The 15,966-nt window shown below is 34.7% G+C and overlaps 1 protein-coding gene across 1 annotated transcript; it reads left to right on the top strand.

Moving 5' to 3' along the window:
- Positions 1 to 5,371: 5,371 nt before the first annotated feature.
- Positions 5,372 to 14,996, top strand: Smp_128060 (hypothetical protein; the record flags this gene model as incomplete). Its single annotated transcript, XM_018790461.1, has 7 exons — positions 5,372 to 5,378; positions 7,872 to 8,090; positions 8,241 to 8,614; positions 9,005 to 9,101; positions 9,312 to 9,473; positions 11,732 to 11,805; positions 13,890 to 14,996. The coding sequence occupies 7 exons, from the start codon at positions 5,372 to 5,374 to the stop codon at positions 14,994 to 14,996; spliced, it is 2,040 nt and encodes a 679-aa protein (XP_018646275.1).
- Between the last annotated feature and the right edge of the window lie 970 nt (positions 14,997 to 15,966).

The following is a 15,966-nucleotide window of genomic DNA, read 5'->3' as shown; positions in this document are numbered from 1 at the left end:
AGTAACTTGACTTGAATTTACGATAATGACATGAAGTCATATAGTCAAAAGGTTGTTGAACTGACTTTAATCAGGAATGACGTGAGGAATTAAACATTCTACAAATTATTAGACAACTGACTTGTTATTGGTAATAACTCTACAGAAGTGTAAAAAACTTTATCGTGTTAGGGAAAGAACTCATGTGTGTGTGTTCGTGTGTTAATGTCAATCAATTAAGTCGGGATGGAGGTGTCAATCGACTTACTAACTTAACATGAATCTATTTCAATTCTGTCTTTTATTCAGTATTTGAACACTTCAAATGTTTGTTATAATGTGCATCATTCAAAATCAGTCAGTCAGTCACAACGTAGAACTTTCTTACGTACGTACATCAGTTCGAGTTGCCATACCACATTAACACAGAGATCCAGTTGTCGATTCAAATACAATAGTGATAGAAGTAGTAAGAGTATAAGTAGTAATCCGAAAGATTAGGGTTTGAAGATGTTATTCAAGGAGTATAATCCAATGAAATAAATTTGGAAAGAGAAAAAAGATAGAGACATGAAGAATTCAGAAGATTAGAATTTGGCAGAACACTAGGAGTGGATTCACCTTCGCCATTGCAATCGATTTTGAGCGATGTCATTCAAGGTCTCTAACCATCGATTGCTATCATCTTGCGAATCCCAACCAGGCAGTCTACACCTACCAGCATGGCTCATTCAAAATGAATCAAAGACTATGAGAACAGATAGATTAGTATCCGAGTATTAAGGAGGGATGGAATAAAACTTGAAGGTTTTCTAAATTTAACGCCAAACTTTCATCATTTTGTTTTACTTTCTTATAAATACTTCCGAATTTGGTTATATTTCCATGAGTTGATCTAAGCTAGATCACCATTGGAAACCTGGAAATACTGAACGACTAGTATGGGACTCCTTAGAAGCGCATATTCACAGTCCTCACGCAAGATTCGAACACAGGACCTTCGATCTGGAGCAAGAACGCGTGCAGGATCGTGGGTGAGAACAGCTAAGGAGTTCCATACTAGGATGGAACATCAGTTCAGTGCTTCCAGGTTTTCAATAGTGGTCAAGCTTAGATAGACTCGTGAATTCAACTATTAAAATTACTACAATTTAAATGTATTAAATCCTAATCTCGACTTTAAGTGGGATTGTATGTTTGTTTCACATGTGTATGAGCGGGTATGAAGGAATATACTAATGATGGGAAATATATATATAGCTCGCTGTGTGGATATTGAGAGTGTTGTGGTCTCTGAGTTGAATAGTTCTGTTGCTGAAGTTCTAATTGTTCTCCTGGACAGCGTTGTCAGTACGTATTTCAAAGGGAACATACTAAGTGAGACTCGAACTTGTAAATAACTATCAACAATTTATTCATTCATTGAAGTGATCTCTTTTTACACTGAATTCATAATCAAGTTGGTCATCGGACCTTTTTCTATATAGACATTAAACTGAACTATTTAACATATGAGAAGATTGAACTTAGTCAAGAGGTGACTAAAAACCAATACACAGACATTTAAGTAAGGCTCAGGCTATCTGGTTTGGGATCTATACGATTGTTGCAAACAAACTATCAGAGATATTGAATGACACATCATGGATGTATTCACTTATCTTCTGCAATTTATTCCAGGAATTTATTCCTTCTCGAATGATACTATTCATATCTAATCATTTCTGTTACCACTTATAATGGAGTTATGTCTTGATATACTGTTGCGACTTGAACTGATTCACACAAGTGCTAGATTCTATATTACACATAACTGGATTTAATGATCTCAATGATTGGATTGAATGTCTTCGGCTCTTTCTGGGCTTCTTGAAGGCTTCCTAGAGTTTACCAACGAGCCATCCTTACTATAACACTTGATAAGCTATCATTTATTGGGTATAATAACAACTATATTAGATGAAACAATTTGGAAACTTAAGATTCTGTACTATTGTGTAGTCTTAGATGTCATCTTTTAAGGCCATGGTAACATGAATAACTTGTCCCTTATTTGAAAAAAGTCTTCATTCAAGGTTTCCATGTATAATGATAGTAGTTTCTGTCACGTTTACTGAAAGACTAATGTGGGATAGATTGTTTGTACACTTCTAGATGATTATATAATCATTTCTTGTTATCTATGATGTCATATTTAAGGGTGAAAAACTATTTGAGACCAATCCATTTGTATAAAATGATAAAGAAGATGATCATGGTGTAATCAGTAGGTTGAAATTTATTATCACTGATACCATGGTAACTAAACAAGACAATGTGTCCAACTTTTGATCACTGTAAAACAGTGGCCGAGTGGATAACGCGATGGCGTTTGAAGCGAAAGTTACCGGGTTCGAGTCCCAGAGTGAACATCAACAAGTCTGAGATGCAGGTACATCCATATGACGAGTCCCAAATAGGACGAAACACGCGTCCTGGATTCCACTACTATTGTAAAACATGATGTATTAAAATTACATTTAGTAAACATACAGAACTGTAATCGTATTGAACAGTTCTAGGCTAAAATAAACAGTGAAAATATATATGGATTGTGATTAGCAGTAGGCTGCAGGATGAGTGTATATCTCATGGTTGTTGTTCACGTTGTGAGTTAAATCCAGCACCAGGTGCCTCAAATATCAACACTGTCTATTAAGCTACTGTTTTCTAGACATTGTAGTTGCTGATTCGTTCCAAGCCTAAAGCTAAACATCGGGATCCAGGTACTTCTGACTAACAAGTCAGTCACGATCATTCAAAGTTCCGAAACTTTTGACGGAAAGACTATATTAAGACGTCCGTTCAATAGGCTCATATTCCAGTAAGGACTGATCAGAATTCATTTAGAATCTTAAATCAAGTAGGGTTTTATCGAAAGTAGTCGAAAATTGACGATTAATTTTCATACCAAATTGACAACTAGTGGACAAACAATTTTTTTTTTCAAGGAAAAGGATCTTTACAGTTATGTTGTCATTATTCTATCAACACAGGGGTGTCGAACTTAGAACCTATTGTATATCACACTTATATGACCTTAATCTTTCTTATTTCTAAATCAGAATCCATTTATATCATGGATCTTAGATTTTCAGAAGGGGATTTTGTGGAGATTTTTAGTAATTTTATAGAGTTGAAATCATGAGTCAGTTGAAGCTAGATCACCATGGAAAACCTGGAAGTACTGGAAGGCCGTTTCGTCCTATTGTGGGACTCTTCAGCAGTGCGCATCCACTATCTGGTCTCGAGAGATTAGAACTCAGGACCTAACAGTCTCGCTCCAGAGCACTTAACCGATAGATAGCGGTGTTAATGTATAACCTTAACCAATCTACAAAATTTCACGACTAACTTCCATTGTACTAAGGTAGAGACTGATAGGTTGTGGGTTCGAATCTCATGAGGCAGGATCATGGGTACGTACTGCCATTGAGGAGTCCCATAACAGAACGAAACGACCGTCCAGTACTTCCAGGTTTTCCATGGTGATCTAGCTTCAATTGATTCATGATCTGAACTACATAAAAATTCAATAATGTTTATGATTCTCTACATTGACGATCATATGCATATTACACTGGTTGATATACCAACAACAAAAACAAAAAACATTTCTGCATAATCATATCTCTTTCTGATTTCAATCCACCAATGTAAACATACATTAGATATATCTATATGCATATTAGTATTATTAATAATAGTAATAATAATATGGTATAATATATTCAGACCATGACTGTATGACCGATCATATTTAATATCCAAGTTGACAACTATATATATAAGAGCACGTGTTCAGTATCTTTCACTATATATTCAATCATATTCACTATTCGATAAATAGTTCAAATGATCATTGCCGACCATTAAGATATATATATACATATACACATACACATCACCTCCCCTCTCCCCCCCAATTTACCAACCCACTCATTTATACAACCCCCCTCTCTCTCACGAATAAATTATCTTAACTCATATATTGACGTCAATAATCATAATCATAATCATAACCATAATGATATTGAAAGTTACAATACACACACAAATACACACACTTTGTGGTATATTACACATACACACATATGTATACATACGTGCGCACAAGCACGCACACGTACACACAGGTGTGTACATTAAAACTTGATTTGGCACAGGTGCACATTATATTCATTATGCATTATAGAGTCTAAGACGTTTATTCATAATCATGACCATGTTGATTCCAAAAAAAATTAGTATAGTGACAATGATTGAAATGACTTTGATGAATATTCATTCGATAATTTCTTCCCTTCCCTCCCTACATCCCTTCCTCACTTACCCACTTACTCACTTACTCATTCAGTTAACATATTTTGTAAGTCAAAAAAGATAACAAGTTGATAGTTAATATAATACAATTGAATATGAAGTAATTATTTGGTTACTATGCTTACTATTACTAAATTCTTCATATCAAAATGATAAGTAAATTGATTAATTAATCACTAAAATGATAGTTAGGATATAATTTTAAAGGGTTTATATAGTGATTGAAGAATTTAGATTGGAAATGGTAAAGTTAAGATGTTATATAGTTGAGATTATGAGTTAATTGAAGTTCGCGTGCGAGAGTGATAGGTCCTCAGTTCGAATCTTGCGAGGCAGGATCGTAGATGCGTACTGCTAAGGTGTCCCACAATAGGACGAAACGACCATCCACTGATTCCAAGTTTTCACTGCTTATCTAACATTGATTGATTCATGATCTTAATCAAAAATAGATTAATAATTGTATATTATGCGGTGTAGAGTATTGTGGAGATTTCGATGAATTGTTCAGTTCTACTTCAATGCTGTACCATTTACCATATCCTTACTTGTGACTAAATTCATGCCGTTATTCCTGAAATCCCAATAATAAGTTGCGATTTGTTGATGTTCATTTACTTTATGGTGGGTGTTGAAGGACAAGCCTTGGACAATATCATGAATATACATTAGTCATTAAGTCGTTAAATGCCAATTCAGTTCCTTCAGTGCTAAGCATTGATCTCACGACCTGAATTTCCCGATTTTGAAACTTATTAAGATCTTGGATACATACTGTCACTGAGGGGTGTCTCATACAAAGATGAAACAATTGTTCATTGCTCCACAATTTGTTATTTAAGTAAAGTCGGTCAATAATAGAAAACCACAGTCGTATTGTATTCAAATATTAGAATAAATCAAAATGAATCGAAATCAATAAGACTAAGTACTTCAGTTTGTTCCTGGCCTCAGTAATTTAACAGAACCCACTTAGAGAATATAAGTTGATATGCTTAACATACAGTTACACGGCTATAAGAATTTCTGTATGACAAGTGTGTGTGTGGGTTAAATCTATGATTGAGTGATCGATTACACAAGATCCACATAGGATCGAACTAAACACTTATTACCACATGTTTACCTCCTATTCTTGCTGTGTTCGTCTGTCTATCTATTTTTGATCCATCTCTTTAAGCTTCTTTGAAATTTTACAGTTCTTACAAGCAATTCACTTAAGACAGTCATAATTTTAAAATGATTCAGTTGTTTTTATATAAAATTATTGACACCATTGAAAACCTGAAAGTACTGGACGACCGTCTCGTTCTAGTATGGGACTCCTCAACAGTGCGCATCAACAATCCTTTACACTGGATTCAAACCCAGGTCTTTCGGTGTCACATACGAACGTTTGACCTCTAGGCCATTAATTTGGCATCCAATAATTTTAATGTCTAACTTTAATCAATCCATAACATTGAGTGACTATTGTTTTCAGTAGATAACTACCTCACATCCGATACAGTTGAACTACACCGGTCACAGCTTTACTCTGGAAGCAAGTCACTAGTAAGCACATGATAATTATCAGTATAGGATTGTGGAGACTGTTGAATTATAATCGAGTCCCATACTAGGACGAAACGGCTATCTAATACTTATAGATTTTCATTGATGGTCTAACATTGATCGATTCATGATCTCAATCAAAAACTTTAACAATCTCCACAACCCTATACTAATAACCGATTATTATTTAAGCTTAGTATCCATGTGTCAAAGAGAGTATATTGTATACAAAGTTAAGACACACTTCTTACCTAATCGTTTCTTCACTTATCTCTCTCTGTCTCTCTTTGTAAGATTGATTTTCACTAGTTGGTTACGTAACATGTACAATTTAAAAAAAACTTACTTGGGACAAGAGAATTAAGTACGCCAATTAATCGATAACACCTCTTCTGACTATATTACTATGACAAACAAAAGTGTAATTACATATCATGTATACAATTCAAATTACTCAAGGGTATTTGTTGCTATGCTGAAAACCAAACGTTATAATAATTAAATATTGGAGGCAGTAGCCATCATGATGAAGAAACTGGAACTATGCGTACAGAAGAAATGTCTTCAACCCCTGCTCCACCTTTGGCCAACCACATGGCCAACTAATCAATAGTAATTAAATATTACGTTATTGTTTTAATAGGATAGGGTGACACGTGTCTTGTATAAGTGTCATGTTGTCAATGCCTTGTTGATGACAATCATTATGAAGTGATTTGAATTTTCTCTGATTAGTTGTTGTATCCACATTTCAATTGTTACTTCTAGATCGTTTCCTTATTGTTGCTATGTAGATTAATGGATAAGGTCTAGTATGAAGTCATTTTGTAGTCGTATTTATTGTGAGTAATAATAACAGTAGTAATGATTGATCATCTAAATAATTATCAGAAGGGATTTTGCGGAGATTTCAATATTTGTATAGTTGAAATCATGAGTCAATTGAAGCGAACGGTACTAGGTTCGAGTCCCAGAGTGAACATCAACAAGTCTGAGATGCAGGTGCATCCAGCTAACCAGTCACAAGTAGGACGAAACGTGTATCAAACTGGATATGTATCATTATGATAGAAGGCTGAATATGAAACCTGCATGACCTGGGTTCGATCCCCGATTGGGTCATTGAAATACATTACTTAGAAGTCTCATATTGGGAAAAGTAATAGTTATTTTAACAGTTGAGATCATGAATCAGTTAAAGCTAGACCACTAGTAAAAACCTAGAAGCACTAGACGGCCGTTTCGTCCTATTGTGGGACTCTTCAGCAGTGAGTATCAACTGTTAAAATTACTATAATATCCACAAATTTTATTCTATTTAAACATATAAATGTTGGTACAAAGGGGCACCAGACATATATGTGCCACACAAAACTCATTTGATTTGTGTGAGGGTTTGGATACTGCCCGGGTGTCTGAACCGAAACCGGTGGTTTTCTTAGGGGGCTACACCCGGAGCCTTTGACCTAAGGGTCTGATCCACAAGGCAGTGGAGCATCGTAAGGAGATACAGTCCCATGGTATCCGATGACCAACGATTGATTCATACGCCATTTTTTTCCTTCAGGATACTGGAGATTATGTGCACCATTGGTTTGGTATCAGGGTTTTCCTACTCCCCTAGGTGAACTTTCCGTATCCACCAACCGGGTTAAAGCGCCGAATATTCGCTTTTCATTCTCTCAATTTCATAAACAACAGTAATGCCACGAGAAGGCGGTGAGTAGGACTTTTCTGGCAGACACTCTATACGCGTGTCCATGTGAAAGCATTTGGAGAGGGAGAGCGGACTCTCCCCACTGTCAACCATACCAGAGCATTTGGGGCTTATCCACAAAACCCCTTCTGATATTAAAAAAATAGTTGCTCAATATCCCTATATATACATATAAGATCAATCTAGGTTTAACATTACTTTCAATAGGATCTATGATGAAATTGAATCTTGTGTATCTCTTCTTTTTACTTCTAAACAGATTGGCCAAATTTGAAATCTTCACAACAATCATCATTGAATACTGAATTAGATTTTATTCATCAAACATTACAACATAATAAAACAGATAATCTTCATCATGATGAATACACAAATCCAAAGAATCAAACAGCAATGAATCCTCATGGAAGTAACCATCATCGTAATACAATAAGTCCAATTGAATTAGTCTATGATCAAATGAAATCATCATATGATAGTGGAATTGGGAATTCAGGACATATGGAACAATTAAACAAAGATACTACTATTACTAATACTACTAATACTACTACTACAACTACTACTGAAATAATGAATTCTAGTAGTATAAATAAAGATGAAATATCCATCAATGATTATCCATTAGATTTAACTGTGAACAAACTACTTAATAAACAAACTGTTGAAGATAACCAATTGTATGAATCATATATTAAAGGTATAACAATGAATCAATTCATGCCATTTCTACCATATCCATCTTCATCAGAACATCATAGTATACCATCATCCACTATCCCATATCTACCTCCTACATCGAGTAATGTGATGAATAGTTGTGAAGGAAGACTAACAAAAGCGGTTAATAATAATGATTTGTCTCCATATTCTCAAATATCATCTTTATATGGAACACCATATCAACCATCATCATCCTTATCGTCATCATCATCGGTAGATTTATTCACCGCAGCTGCAGCTTATGCGGCGGCGGCAGCCGCTGCTGCTGCTGCTACCTTAGTTCAACCAACAATATCATCAACTCCAACGACAACAACAACAACAATCAATCCATCCATTATACCCAATAATGATCATAATCACCATACAGCAATGTTCACAACAATGATGAAAGAAAGATCATATACATTAGAACAAATGAATAATAGATTATTATCATTATCAAATAGTCAGAGTAGTACATCTATGATACCACAAACCTTATTAACCTTATTTACAAATTCAAATTATAATTGGCCGCCAAAATCATCAACACCATTATCGAATAATTTAAACAATAACAACAACAATAACAATCATGAATTCATGTATAAACATCGTTTACAACAACAACAACAACATCAGCATCAACTTCCTTCTGGATTCTTTCTAAATCAACATTATCCCGAGAATCAATCCATGATGAATATGGATGAAGAATATTTAATGAATGAAGAAAGTCCAAATGATGAATTAGGTCCATTCAAAGTATCACCACGAATAGAATGTGGAAATTATGAGCAGAAGATGAACCTTCATAATAATAGTGATGGTGACGATGATGATAATGGTGAGGATGATGATGACTATGATGAAGATTGTTTAACCGTACAAAGACAGCAACAAGTACCGTCGACAATGGTAACAACCACGACACTGACGACAACTACACGAACATCAACTACAACTACAACAACATCATCACGTCCATCTGAAGATTATTTAGAACAATTTATGAAAATTGATCAATCACAAAATATATTATGGCGTCAATTAGCTGATCGTTTTCAACGTACACTTGGTCCAAATCAATGTGGTGTTTGTAATAAAGTATTAAGTTGTCGTAGTGCATTAACAATGCATTATCGTGTACATACAGGTAAGTAAATCATGTATATTCTCTATCTCCCTTTTATCTATGGGAATATATATATCTCTCATCTTCAATTGTTTCAAACATACTTGGAAGCTTCTATAAGTTAATTAAGCTCTTCAGTTGTCATGTAGTTGCTTCAAAGTTTGGGAACGTGAAGAAATCACTTGGAAACTCATAATGAACAATCAGTCTCAGATGTACTGACTAATTTTTGTGTATATTTTTTGATGGCATCGTATATACCTTAAAGGAATCTGATTAACTCAAGGAATTCGACGTTTAAGTTCAGTACAATTGGTGTGGTGTGGGTTACTTATATTCACACAAGTATATAACGATGGTCGGGCATTGAATGTATTTCACTAGAAGATTGATAAGGAAAGAATGGAAACGAAACGCAGTCGGTATGAAACTGTATGTACAGTAATAATCAAAGACTATGGACTGATATTTGCAGAAGGAACGTTCAAGACTGAAACAATTGGTTGATAGTTTGCAAATTAACTGTTTACTGTATGGTTGTCAGATTTTAGTGAGATAGTCTGTAATATCCGTGTTAAATACATTCGATTGTCCCCATTCGTGTTCTGTTCACTACACTGGTTCATAAGTGAGAATCTTATTAAGTAGAATAATACAAATACTATATTGGTCATTAACCAATGATCAATAAACTATAAATATCCGAGTCCTACTAGAGGTCAGTGGCAACCTGAAGAACTTGGTGTTTAAGTTGTAGATTGTGAAGTTCAATGATACAGATTCGATAATCAAGTGAAGCATTCGTTCTATTAAGATCGCAATTAGCCCCAGTTGATGAGTACCAACAAGCATGCAACCTAGATTGAACAAGGTTTCCTATCAATCAATGCCAACCACTTGGGATCTTAATAGTTCAGTCCCTACACAGATTATGTAAATAAATGTGTATAGCTTTGCACAGTTCTCGTGTACAGTAGTCATAATTTTCAGCACAAAATAAACAATATTTCAATAAATATCTAATTTTATAGCCATTTAACAAGCAAATGATAGGTTGGGACTTATTATCTAAGTGAAAAACACTCTGTCACTTAAAGTCGGAGATACTAGATTTGAATCCCGGGATGAACATCAACTCTAAGTTACACACATACATCCAGCTGATGAGTCCTAGATAGGATGAGACACACATCCTAGCTTCTATCGCTAGCCATGTTCCATCTACTCTATGTATAGAAAATTTTTAAATAGTGATTAACAGTTATTCATATTAATCAGTTTCACTTAAACGACACCTCTTCTCGTTCATGGACAAATTTGAAGTATAAATTCCATGGTAATCAACTATCATTTCCTCAAAGGACAGTGACGAAAGTATACAGTATACAAGTTATCATGATAATACATTTAGAATCAATTAGTATTGTTCGTCTGAATCTTCAGTGGTTGAGTGGATAACATGATGGCGTTTGAAGCGAAAGGTACGAGGTTCGAGTCCCAGAGTGAACATCAACAAGTGAGATGTGGCAGGTACATCCAGCTGACAAGTCCCAAAATAGGACGAAACGCGTCTCCTGGATTCCACTGTTAGCCACTATCCATCTTTGCTTACCAATATATTTAGAGTTTCTCAATAGTTAGACTTATGACAGGTTGTAAGCATTTTATGAAAGGATGTATAAATCCCAAACGTAGATGATCTATGTTGAATGATTGAGGGCTTACTCAAGTTAAACAGGAATGGTATGATCGAAAGCTAATTTCAAAGTCACATCTTAAGATCAGCACCTAATATTGATTACCCCTTCGACGTATCAAGGTATTATATCTACTTTAAAGACGCTATTGCGGAAATATATTAATAAGAATAAACACAGAGCAGATTTTGAGACCACCATCACCATATGAGTCAGTCTATGGCATACGACTAACTGATACACGTCGGTTGTCCTTGACCTTGATAAGGATCGATAATCTGTTCAATATTCAATGATCCAACTACCGAATGATTTGACTAAGGCTCAGTGATATTTCACTCGTTCGATACGTGTATATACATACATACATACATACAAAATTTAAATCATTAATCTTATATTATACTCATTTCATTTAAATTAAATTCATAAAATTTTGTTTAAATTTATTAAAATCAAGGTCAAACAATATGTCACCGATTCAATTTTTAAATATTGATCATTATTCAAAAATGTTTAAATTAATTGATTGATTATTGATTATTTTTTTTGTTTTTATTATTGATTCATTATTATTTATAGAAGAACGTCCATTTGTATGTATTATATGTGATAAAAGATTTTCAACAAAAGGCAATTTGAAAACACATTTAGGGGTGAGTTATAATGATGATAATAATAATTGTTTCATTAAAATGATTTGATAATTTTTATGTGTAAAGTACTTACTTAGTTACTAACGCCTAATACCACCTGTGGTGGAGGAGCATAAGTCCACTCATCAGCAGTCTCTATACAATTCTATCCTGGATAATCCTTTACAATTGGTATTCATCTTTTTCATGTCTGTTTCCGATTCCCGACGTAGTGTGTTCTTTGATCTTCATCTTTTTCGTTTCCTTTCAGGATACCGAGTTACGGTTTGATTCGTGATGTACTTTGGTGATTTCCATAATGTACGTCCGATTCACTTCTAATGTCTTTTCTTAGTTTCCTCTTCAGCTGGAAGTTGGTTTGTCCTCTGTTACAGAAGGCTGTTGCTGATGATATCCGGCCAACGGATATGATAAATGGATCAATGTTAGACCACCATTGAAAATCTGGAAGAAGCGCTGGACGGATAGTTTGTCCTAGTATGGGACTCCTCAGCAGTGCCCATCCACGATCCTGCACACAGGATTCAAACCCAGGACCTTTAGTCTCTCGCGCAAACGCTTAACCTCTAGAACACAGCCGACATCCAACAGTGTCCTATAATAGGACTAAACGGCAGTCCAGTGCTTACAAGTTTTCCAAGGTGGTCTAACTTGAATTGACTCATGAATTCGAACATTAAATTACTATAATTTACATAAACACTCATTGTGTCAATAATCATTAGAAAAATTAATTTAGGGAAAGAATAGTCAGGAATATGAACCACCATTGAAAACCTACAAGCATTGAACGGTTGTTTCATTTTAGTATGGAAGATGATCGCTCAATTTCGTGGATTGGTTGAAATTAGACCTTAACACCGTTGGATGTCGGCCTAGTGGTTTAAAGGTTAAGCGTTCGCATCTGAGGCTAAAGGTCCTAGGTTCGAGTTACGAACCTTCCAGTGCTTCCAGGTTTTCAATGGTGACCTAACATTGATTGATATGTAATCCCAATCAAAAACTCAACAACTTAATAAAATACCACACATTTTCAAACTTCAGTCAACTCATATTACTATTGTAGTGTTGGCGAGGCTATAATTTATGGACGAAGCAATCAGATTTTGGCACGAAATTTATTCATCCGTTTGGCTAAATATCATTTCGGCATTTCGGTTGATTCAATTGATGATGAAAACCTTAAATCTAGTTCTTAACCCTAACCATCAACTGGAAATCATAATTCTGAATCTTCATACTAATATACAACCCTCATTTAGTCCTAGTTAGTAGATGGGCATTCTGAAGATCACTTTAGCACCAATCAAAGGTCATCCGTGAATTATAGTCTCACCGTGATGTTCTTTCGAAATTTTCAATAGTTACCAGACTAGTTTTTTCTGAAACGTCAAGATTTCTTATTAGAACTTCGGGAAATTTATCCTAAAGCGGATCATTCACTTTCATTCTGTGTGATCAGTGATGAATGCTTTTTGTCTTCTCGGAAACATTCTACACTATACAAATTATGAGTTCTTACTAGAAAATCATAAAAGATTCATGGTAAGCAAAGATGGATAGTGGCTAGTAGTGGAATCCAGTTTGACGAGCGTTTCGTCCTATTCGGGACTCGTCAGCTGGATGTAGCTGCATCTCAGAGTTGATGTTCACTCTGGGAAGATTCGAACAAACAATACTAAATGAATCAAAGATTCATTTTTAGAACTAATCGTCAGCAAGATCTGAAGGGATTGACTACTATTCGGTATGGATTCTTGGATCTATTCACTTTCTTAGATAATCAGTGTAGAATAAAACATTTTTTTCTCTAGTTCACTTAAGTCCACATTGGATTATTGGATGTAGCTCATAAGAAACTTTGAGCTAAGGTTTTATGCTACTTGGCACTCTTCAGCAAAACGTCCTAGTAACCTTGATTAAACTGAAGTAACTAACATAACAGTTGAAGACGTTACCATTGAATGGCTTTTACTGTAGTTGCTAAATTTAAAATGAATGGAGTACTACAATTAGATATTACTTACGTATGTAAATAAGTAGATTTGATATCATTTTTTCTTGTCTCTTTTATATCATTTTAGCAACATCATGAAACAATCGAAGCATATCGTACAGCAGTTGCTATTGCTATGGCAACTGGGACTGCATTACCTCGACCTCCACCAATGTCATCTACTACTGTTACAGTTCCACTTTCAAATTCTGTTTCAATACCTCAAGTGATCACTTCAGTATCTGTATCGAATCATACATCAACTACGTTGTCCTCTTCCAACTTATCTCCTTCTTCATCTACCACCTCAACCTCCTCATCTTCATTCAATAAACTAACAAAGAATTCACCAATTAGCCCGTCATTATCTCAACCAATTCATGTGGATGATTTGAAATCGCAGTTCACTTCGAATACATTCTCGTTACCATGGTTACCTACAAGTCAACAATCATTAGCTCTCTTAAATTCAAACTGTTCATTAGGAACTTTTCCAAAAAGATTCGATTCAAATTATCCATATGATTTAATGTTATTTGATAAAGGTAAAGAGAATTATCGAATGAATACCACTACTAATAATAATACTACTGATAATAATGATACTATTCATAGTAACTTAACAATGAACAATACAAATCCGTTTTTACCCCATTACAATTCAAATAACTATTCATCTAACCATAATCAGTTCGACTCGATGAAACTATCATCAAATCATGCTGAATTATCGAAATGTATTGATAATACTACCAATCCAATCCATATGAATTACTATACTGAGAATACCTATGATGGTGATGATGGTAATAATAATAATGAGAATGAAATTGATGTCACTGTTAGAGTTGGTTCTGTTACATCTGAATCTGTCATCATTGTTGATGATACTAATACTATTGACAATGAGAAACAATATCATCGTAGTAATAATAATGAACATTTATCAAGGAGTTGTATTGTGGAATATACATCCACAACTCCATCACCATCATTACCATTGTCATCATCACCGTCGTCATCATCGTCATCATCATCATTTCCTTTATCCATTATTTCTACGTCGACTACTATGACTACGACTACTACTATTACTGGTAATAGTAGTATAACAAATGAAACATTCATTCATAAAAAAGATTTCTATCTTGATTGTACAACAAATAAATTTTTATCAGTTGCTAACTGTTTGTAAAGAAAAAAACTAAAAAAAAAACAAAAAAAACAAACAGAGAATTTCTTCACCTAATTTTTTTCATGTTTTTTTGTTTCCTTCAATTACCACGGTTCTGTTCTGTTCTGTTCTTTATTTATTGACCTGAATTAATGGTTTCTTCACAATGTTTTTTTGTTGTTGCCAAATATCAATATCAATTATAATATATTTCATGAAATATTATCACCACCCCCTTTTCTGGTGGTGGTGGTAGGGGGGTGGAGAGAAGATGAAGGTAGGGGGTGATAGAATTGTAAACATTTCATTGTTTTTTAATAAGGGAAATTTTTTTAAAAAAAACTCTCTCTCTTGTAATTACAACTTTGTTAATGATCATGATCATGGTGGTGATGGTGATGATGGAAGTATTATTAGTCATGGTTACTAAATTTTGGTCCGCTCCTCTTTTTTCTTTTTTTTGGGGGTGTTGATAGAATCTATGTAAAGAGTATCATGTAGAATTTTAATTATTTAGAGAAATTAAAAAAACATTTTGAATTTAATATTGAACTGTTTCTTACTGTTACTGATAAGCTACAATACTCTGTAGTTAGGGTTAGTGAGCTAGAGGGGGGGAAATGCCGCATTTAATATTTGAACGATTGAGACTGATTGTATATAGTTGATCACCATGAAAAACCCGAAAGCACTGAACGACCGTTTTGTCCTATTGTGGGACTTCTCAGTGGCAGTGCGCATCCACGATCCCGTCTCGCAAGATTCGAACACAGGACGTATCAGTCTCGCGCGTGAACGCTTAACCACTAGACCACTGAGCTAGCCGGCATCCAACGGTGTTAATGTCTAACTTCAACCAATCCACGAAAATGTGTAGCCATTCACCAATGTCTTCAGTGAGTTGATATCTCCCAAGAAACCTAGTTGAACTCCACTGGTTACTGCTTCTCACTAGAACTCCAGGAAATACCTCATGAAGCCAGTCACTAAT

This window comes from Schistosoma mansoni (genome assembly GCF_000237925.1).
Source record: "Schistosoma mansoni, WGS project CABG00000000 data, supercontig 0097, strain Puerto Rico, whole genome shotgun sequence".
NCBI classification, from domain to species: domain Eukaryota; kingdom Metazoa; phylum Platyhelminthes; class Trematoda; order Strigeidida; family Schistosomatidae; genus Schistosoma; species Schistosoma mansoni.
Note: the sequence above shows the minus strand (reverse complement) of the source record. Positions and strands in the feature narration are given on the sequence as shown.